The sequence below is a fragment of the Cucurbita pepo genome, chromosome LG08, assembly GCF_002806865.2.
Source record: "Cucurbita pepo subsp. pepo cultivar mu-cu-16 chromosome LG08, ASM280686v2, whole genome shotgun sequence".
Lineage (NCBI taxonomy): Eukaryota > Viridiplantae > Streptophyta > Magnoliopsida > Cucurbitales > Cucurbitaceae > Cucurbita > Cucurbita pepo.
Window position 1 is genome coordinate 7,235,827 of NC_036645.1, and position 8,501 is coordinate 7,244,327.

An 8,501-nucleotide genomic window follows, 5' to 3' on the forward strand; every position below is an offset into this window, starting at 1 on the left:
AAAAAAAAAAAAAAAAAAAAAAAACACAACCCCTTCTCATTGGGAAGGTTCTTCAACTTCTTCGTCCTCGGTTGAAAACCGTAAATGTTTTCCTTTGGGCGTCGGCATCCCCTTAAGACGGAGGATGTTCGGTGAAACCCCTTCGCAAACTTCCTCAATCAATTCATCTTCACTATCGTATACGAACCTCGTGTGCTTCCCTACAAATTCCTCAGCCTTCCCCTTCTCATCCACACTAATTTTACTTAGTCCCCTGCATAGCTCATCTAACAACCCATCATCCTCGCCTTCTACGTCTTCCTCTTCCTCGTCCTCGATCAGCTCTTCTTCGCCTTCCTCTTCATCATCATCTTCACCGTGACTGCTAGCATTCACTTGAATGGACCATATCGATGAATTGTCATCGTCCCGAGAAGGCGACGACTTCTCTTCCGGGGTGAAAACAGAGGAGCAAACTGACGATGCAGCTTCATCGTCGTCAATTATCTCCGATTTCTCCGAGAAATCGAGCAATAGAGACCGAGTAATTTGACTCTCGTCTTGTTTCTTTTCATCAGAAAGATCAATATCATCCACCACCTGCCAAGAAAGGCGAGTTAAGAACATGAATAAAAGATTAATTAAATTTACCGTATCCCTTGCGCAAAATGTTCAATATTCAATCAAACTCATCGAGTCATTCAAACCTGAGAAATCAGATGTTCTTCAGCAATGGAAACATTTGTGGTACTGCTAAGATTCCCATCCTGAGACAAATTCAAGACCTGGGGCGTATTCGCCGGAGTCGGTGCAGCAAGTCCCATCGGCGACTGAAGATGAACAACCGGCCGCCTTTCTAAAGTAAGCTTAGAAATTTCAGCTTCTTCTTCCACTCTCTGCAAAAGGGTTTTCACTTGTCCTCTCAATAAGGCTTCCCCTGAACCCGGCGTCATCATTTTCGGCCGGCAGCTTCTCTGTTTCGCCGCCACCGATGATATCGGCGTCATCATATTCCCCGCCGCCAACCCAACAATCGGAGAGTCATTAGTAATGTCAATAAGCACCGATCGATCTTGCCCTTTCGATCCAGCCAAATCTTGTGACTTTCGATTCCTCGGAAGCGATTTCGATAAGCCATTGTTATCGCACTCCTCGATCTTCCCTAAAAACACCAAAAAGAAACCGACCCATTTCAGAAAATCAAAAATTTGAATTGATTTGAATCATTCTTCATAGAAACGAATCTTACTTGAGATGGAAATGTTGCTGTTGCTGGCGGAGTTCGCGGCGGCAAGGGTTTGAGATCTTGTAACACGCCTGATGGACAACGGAGTCTCCATTGAAAGCGGTCGGAAAATTGGGATTCCGGTGAGGAAAACGGAGGTGGAGAGAGAGATTGAACGGCTAAATGAAGATATGAAGTGATGGGAAAGGGAAAAGGAGAGGGCTTTATAAAGGGTTAGGAGGAACGGAGTTCAAATTAAAATATGACCGTTGGAGCGCGAGAGTCCAGAGGAGGACGTTTTTGAAAAACTAGCCGTTGGGGTTTCCCATAATAGAAAATATTTATTTATCCGATGGGGCCGGCTGGCAAATTGCGTTTCTTTTGGGGTTATTTGGTGATTTGAGAAAATTATGTGGCATGGGATATATATATATATATATTTTTTTTTTTTTCCGTAATTAAATTATTTTGGAGTTTCTTTTTATTGACTTCAAATATTTGGATTTAGATATTTTGATTTATAATTTTTATATTTTTAAATGTTGAATTTTAGTCTTTATATTTTTAATAAATATTAAAATTAATCTATATTGTTAGTATAAAGTTAATTTTTATTGCAATTTGGTTAAATTATTATTATTATTTTAATGCAATAACATATTATTTATATAAGGAAAAGTAATAAAAACTAATTTTTTTTTAGAAAAACGACCAAAATTAAATATTTAAAATTATAGAGATTAAAATGAAATAAGATTCAAAATATAAAAATAAAAATGAAATTCTTAATGGTAAAGTATAATTTATTTGGCTAGATTTTAATCTATTTGTTCCTCTTAAAACTTGTCAAATTCAATTGAACTATGTTCAAATTGGTATACATCAAAATATGATGATAAAACAGTAATTTAATGAAATAACCCGTTTTTATGAGAAGGGTTCAATGAACTTCGTCCAAAAGAGTGATTTTTTTTATTATTTGTTCAATTTTCCTCTGGCACGAGAATTTAGACAGTGGTGTTCGGTAAGTTTTTCTAAAAGAAAATGAAGTTCGATAAGCTAGAAAAAAAAAAAAAGTAAAGAGTTAACACGGGTATAGCTCGGCTCATTAAAATATTATATCCATAGCTAAAGTACGACAGAATTCCGAATCGGGTTGATGTAATTTTTTATAAAATAAAAATATTAATTTTGTTTATGAGTGATGGAAATTTGAACATGTAATTTTGTTTCTTCACACATTTTTCATTATCTATCTAATTCGTGTCTAATTATTTAATTTTTCTATTAATATATTGTAAAAAACAATAATTTATTTGAATTACAAAAAATGATATTTGTCGAATATTATGCAATTAATAATAAATATTAAAAATACGACGTTGATACCGTTTATAAAATAAAGATGCCACAGTATGCAAATACACAGATCTATCTCGATCCCTAGAGCCCTGTAGTAAGTGCACGCCTTCTCGGGGTTCAACTCTGCTAAATTCATCTTATTCGTTCTTAAGGTTATAAGGTATCTCGGCTATTGTTCTACTAGTCTCTTTCATTATCATCACTATAGACTCACAGCTAGTAAGTTCTCGAAGAGCGAGCTCAACATCGATTCCAACTCATAGTTCTCATCATACTGTTATGAACACCGTTCTCAAATTCTCATTTACCTATATGGTCAATTATTCTCATCCGAACAAGATCATGATTACGGTGTGAATTGTTCTTCCACCGTCTTATTTATTTATTTATTATTTTATTTTAATTTTCATCGCCTTACAACCGACTCATCATAATTGTAATTTATTATATATATTTTAAAAAAATAAAAAGAAGCAAAATTGAGATTCTAGAAAGAAAGGGTTTGGTTGGAGATGTGGTAGAGAAATGAGCTTCTAGAAGGTACCATTAATGAATCCATATTTCTATTGTATTATTAAAAATTAATAAATAGTATCTAATAAAGTATTAATAATTAATTTATACTGTTTGAATTTAACTATTTAAAACGTAATATTTGAAAAATATATATTAAAATTGCGCGAAATTTTAATTAAATATTTAAAAATAAATAAACATTGTTTTATTTTTACTAAAAAAAATTAAATAAATAATTTCAACCGTCCAAACCAACTTAACCAAAAAAATTTATGGTTAATTACATAATTGTTTGGGTCGAAAAAATTTACTATTAATTATTAAAATTAAATATTTAAAAATAAATAAACAGAAATTTTATTTTATTTTTACTTAAAAAAATTTAGGTAAATAATTCCAACCGTCCAACTAACTTAACCAAAAAATTTATGGTTAATGAGAGATTGGTTTAGGTCCAAAAAAAATTTACCTTGAATTATTTTTACTATTTTACTATTTGGTAGTTGGAAATTACCGCGGGTAAAGTTAGGTGGAGGAGGGCATAATAAAAGGTGAGGCTCCTACCCTTTTCATCTGAATCTCTCTAACAAAATCAATGGCTTCTTCCACCCTCACCTCCCTCGCCGACCAGCCGGCTCTGCAGCCCTCTTTCATCCGCGACGAAGACGAGCGTCCCAAAATCCCTTACAACCATTTCAGCGATGAAGTTCCGATCATCTCCCTCGCCGGAATCGACGACGTCACTGGCGGCCGCCGGGCTGAGATTTGCCGTAAAATCGTTGAGGCCTGTGAGGACTGGGGGATATTCCAAGTCGTCGATCACGGCGTCGATTCGGACCTTATTTCTGAGATGACTCGTTTGGCTAGAGAATTCTTTGCCCTCCCGGCGGAGGAGAAGCTCCGGTTCGATATGTCCGGCGGTAAGAAGGGTGGATTCATCGTCTCTAGTCATCTTAAGGTACGCTACTCAAAACCCACCTCTCTCATTGCTCTATTTGTTTGTTGGCCATGATTTGAGATCCGAGTCGGCCGTTTGGGAGAGAGAATGAAACATTTTTTATAAGATGGGTAAACCTTCCCGATATTATATGGGTTTTAAAAATTTTGGGACTAGTAAAATCCAAAAGAGGGTAATATCTTATAAATGATAGCACTGCCAGACATCGAGCTGCGTCCATTAGATGGACGCTGGCCCCCCCACGTCTATGGAGAACGGATGTAGAAACCCTCCTGCTATTTTAAAAAATTTGAGAGAAAATCCGGAAAAATCCAAAGAAGACAATATATAAGAGTGGTGAGGATGTTGGGCCCCAAGAGAGTGGATTGTGAGTGTTAGATGAACACGACTCTCCACAATTGTATCATATTGTCTACTTTGACCATAAGCTCTCATGATTTTGCATTGGGCTTCCCGAAAAGTCATCGTACCAATATAGTATTCTTTGATTTATAAGAGGTAGGACTTTCATCTAACAGTCAGATGTCTAAATAGGACACAGGTCAAATAGGACCATATATGTCTTGACTGTTATAGCAGGTCAAATAGGACAGGACAATATATGTCTGGACTGTTATAGCATGTCAAATAGGACAATATATGTCTGGACTGTTATAGCAGGTCAAATAGGACAATGTCTTGACGGTTCAAGTAGGACAATATCTGCTTTGACTGTTATAACACAATATCTATTTTGACTTTTATAACCGGTCTAAATATGACAATATCTACTTTGACTGTTATAACAGATATAAACATACGGGATTTGTGGTATATTTTTCAGGGAGAAGTAGTTAAGGATTGGCGTGAGATAGTGACATACTTTTCATACCCAATAAGAAATCGGGATTACACACGGTGGCCAGACAAGCCAGAGGGGTGGGCGACGAGGACGGCGGAGTACAGCGAGAAGCTGATGGGGTTAGCCTGTAAGCTTTTGGAGGTTTTATCGGAGGCGATGGGTCTGGAGAAGGAGGCATTGACAAAGGCGTGTGTGGACATGGACCAAAAGATCGTGGTCAATTTCTACCCCAAATGCGTTCAGCCCGATCTCACTTTAGGGCTGAAGCGCCACACGGATCCTGGAACCATAACGCTCCTGCTGCAGGACCAGGTCGGCGGTCTTCAAGCCACCAAGGACGGTGGCAAGTCGTGGATCACTGTTCGCCCAGTCCCAGGCGCGTTCGTCGTCAACTTGGGAGACCATGGCCACGTAAGTCTACTCATACATACCTTTTTTAATTATATTAACTTGGGTTGACATTTTTTTTTGGTCGAATCAATCCTAAGTTAGGTTTTTTTTTTTTTTTCCAGTTGAGATTGGGTTGACATTTTTTTAGGTCAACTCCATCTATGGATGTCCGAACAATGAGTTGTGAAATTTATTTGAATTGTTCGGATCATCAGTTACAACTAACTCATTAATGTGTTCGGTTGGAACTTAACCGTATTAAATTGTAGGTACGAATTAAAATTAATTTTTTAAGTATTTAAAAAATGTGAAAGTAATAAATAGAATTAGGGTGGCTCTAGCCTCCATTATTTTGAGAAGGATAGAAAGCCACGTTGCCTTTTACCAATAAAATAAATTTCTCTCTCTCTTATTTATTGTCATAACCATTTTTTTTTAATTCAATTTTTGTTTTTTTTATTTCCTTCTTTATTACCAAAAAAAAAAATTATTGTCGACAATTATTTAAAAAAGCTAAAAAATAAAAAATAAAAAATAAAAACTTAGAAAGTTACGCTATTATTTTTACTTTTCAATATCATTTTAAAGTTTTTTCTTTTTTAATTACTGATATTTTGTTTTTCATCAATTTAGAATAAAATTCATGGATGTTTTTGTTTGTCCTTGAATTTTGTTCATTTAGGTTGCAATTTCGTCGTAAAATTGCAACGTAAACGAACAGTAAAAATCAGGGGTTTTTTGTTTGTCTGTGAATTTTGTCGTATATTTTAAAAATTACAATATTACCCTTGTCCATTCATGAATCCCTTAGAATGTTGGATGAAACGTTAATTTGGTAGAACGTCATTCTTGCATTTAGATTAGAATAAAATTCAATAGTATTTTGTTTGTCTTTGAATTTTATCGTATATTTCAAAAATTACAACATTACCCTTGACCATTCATGAATCCCTTAGAATGTTGGATGAAACGTTAATGTGGTGTATTTCAAAAATTACAATATTACCCTTGACCATTCATTAGAATGTTGGATGAAACGTTAATGTGGTAGAACATTATTCTTTCATTTAGATTAGAATAAAATTCACTGGTATTTTGTTTGTATTTGAATTTTGTCGTATATTTCAAAAATTACAATATTACCCTTGACCATTCATAGATCCATTAGACCGTTGGATGAAACGTTCATGTAGTAGAACTAGAACACTGTGTCTTAGTCGTCTTCACGGTACCCGAAGAAATTAAGTAATAAATTATTGATGATAAATAATGCAACAGTATCTTAGCAATGGGAGGTTCAAGAATGCTGATCACCAAGCAGTGGTGAACTCGAACACAAGTAGGCTATCCATAGCCACATTTCAGAACCCTGCACCAGAAGCCATTGTTTATCCTTTGAAGGTCAGAGAAGGAGAGAAGCCCATTCTTGAAAACCCCATCACTTTCTCTCAGATGTATCAGACCAAGATGAGCCGAGACCTTGAGCTTGCCAGGCTTAAGAAACAGGCCCAACAACAACAGGCCCATTTTGAGCCCAAGCCCAAGCCCAATGACAAAATCTTTGCTTGAAACAAACTCTTCATTATCCCCCATCTCTATTAAATAATGTACTTCCGCCTTTCAAATTTCGTATTTATTTTATTTTCTATGAATTAATGATGATTCTGGTCGGGGGACGGTTATTCCCGTTTGATAATCATTTGGTTTTTTTTTTCTTTCTCGAAAATAATATTTATTAGTAAAAAAATAAAATCAATTAATCTTTTAGATGAGCTCAAGCCCACCGTTAGCAGATATTGTTTGTTTTAACTCCATGTATATGACTAAAGTTTTCACACCTCTATAAAAATATGACTAAAGGCACACTGCTCGGTGTCTTGCTCTGATACTATTTGTATCTCACAATCCACCCCTATAGGAGCCCAACGTCCTCACTGACACACTGCTCGGTGTCTTGCTCTGATACTATTTGTATCCACAATCCACCACTATAGGAGCCCAACGTCCTCACTAGCACACTGTTCGGTGTCTTGCTCTGATACTATTTGTATCTCACAATCCACCCCTATCGCAGCCCAACGTCCTCACTGACACACTGCTCGGTGTCTTGCTCTGATACTATTTGTATCCACAATCCACCACTATAGGAGCCCAACGTCCTCANATGTCTTACTTTTATACTATTTGTATCTCACAATTCACCCTTATAGGAGCCCAACGTCCTCACTGACACACTGCTCGGTGTCTTGCTCTGATACTATTTGTATCCACAATCCACCCCTATAGGAGCCCAACGTCCTCATTGGCACACTGCTCGGTGTCTTACTCTAATACTATTTGTATCTCACAATCCACCCCTTTTGGGGGGCCAGCGAGTTCTCCTCTCTAACTAATTTGGGATTAGGACCTCACAGTCCACCCTCTTTAGGGGTTCAGTGTCACATGTGCGGTTTCTAGGCAGTGGATTTGACAATTGTGCGGCACCCACTCTCAGCATTGAGTGAGTTAAGCCTACTTCGAGTTACGTTGCCTGCGGTTAGGCAACGTGAATACAAACCTCGAGTCTCTATTTCAAGAGAAGATTTTAGAAAGCGGGGAAGAGAGGTTTTGGAAAAAGAGTTTCGAAAGCAAGAGAGAAAGAGAGAGAGATTGGTGTTATATGAGAACGTAAGCAAAAAGGCAACAACAACAGCTTACTGCATATAATTATCGAGTAAGGAGAAGTTGACAACTAGTCGTATCCTACATTTTGAGGCATTTCATGTCTACCAGGCGTAATCATGACATCGCCGAAACGTCATACTCTTAAAAAAATAAAAAAAAATAATAATACAACATGATAGCAGTAGAAGACAAAGATTTTGGCGTGTCATGGGCGACATGCCTTGGACAAGTATGACCGTGACACTCAGCGTTCTCGCTGACACACCACCCCTGGCTCTAATACCATTTAGAACAGCTTTACCGCTAGTAGATATTGTCCGATTTGACTAGTTACGTATCATCGTCAGCCAAATTGCAAATTACAATTTGATCCCTGAAGTTCTAAATTTTACAATTTAGTCCTTACGAGAATTATTTACGAGATTTTATCAAATAAATTAAATTTAACTTTTTTTTTTTTTGATATTTAAAAAATTAAAAAAATCAGGAAAGAAAAAGTGGTTGGTGGTGATCATGGATGTATGAGATCTTTCACATAAACTTATCCTCACATCAACCACTTCATT

At 36.5% G+C, this 8,501-nt stretch overlaps 2 protein-coding genes across 2 annotated transcripts in view; one reads left to right on the top strand and one right to left on the bottom strand.

Moving 5' to 3' along the window:
• Nucleotides 1-1,396, bottom strand: part of LOC111800377 — a 1,722-nt gene extending 326 nt beyond the window's left edge. The window contains exons 1-3 of the mRNA XM_023684038.1: nt 1,229-1,396; nt 687-1,141; nt 7-579 (exon numbers count right to left, since the gene is read on the bottom strand). Coding sequence (XP_023539806.1) covers nt 37-579; nt 687-1,141; nt 1,229-1,319 — 1,089 coding nt within the window. The 5' untranslated portion in view covers nt 1,320-1,396 and the 3' untranslated portion in view covers nt 7-36. The remainder of the gene's footprint in view (nt 1-6; nt 580-686; nt 1,142-1,228) is intronic.
• A 2,272-nt stretch (nt 1,397-3,668) lies between these two features.
• Nucleotides 3,669-6,967, top strand: LOC111800452 (naringenin,2-oxoglutarate 3-dioxygenase). The gene is made up of 3 exons (XM_023684146.1): nt 3,669-4,040; nt 4,864-5,292; nt 6,550-6,967. The coding sequence occupies exons 1-3, from the start codon at nt 3,678-3,680 to the stop codon at nt 6,838-6,840; spliced, it is 1,083 nt and encodes a 360-aa protein (XP_023539914.1). The 5' UTR covers nt 3,669-3,677; the 3' UTR covers nt 6,841-6,967.
• Nucleotides 6,968-8,501: the final 1,534 nt, after the last annotated feature.

Coding starts and splice junctions, on each gene's coding strand:
- LOC111800452 (XM_023684146.1), top strand. CDS start 3,678: ATGGCTTCTTCCACCCTCACCTCCCTCGCCGACCAGCCGGCTCTGCAG. Junction 4,041..4,863: donor TCGTCTCTAGTCATCTTAAG/GTACGCTACTCA, acceptor TATATTTTTCAG/GGAGAAGTAGTTAAGGATTG. Junction 5,293..6,549: donor ACTTGGGAGACCATGGCCAC/GTAAGTCTACTC, acceptor ATAATGCAACAG/TATCTTAGCAATGGGAGGTT.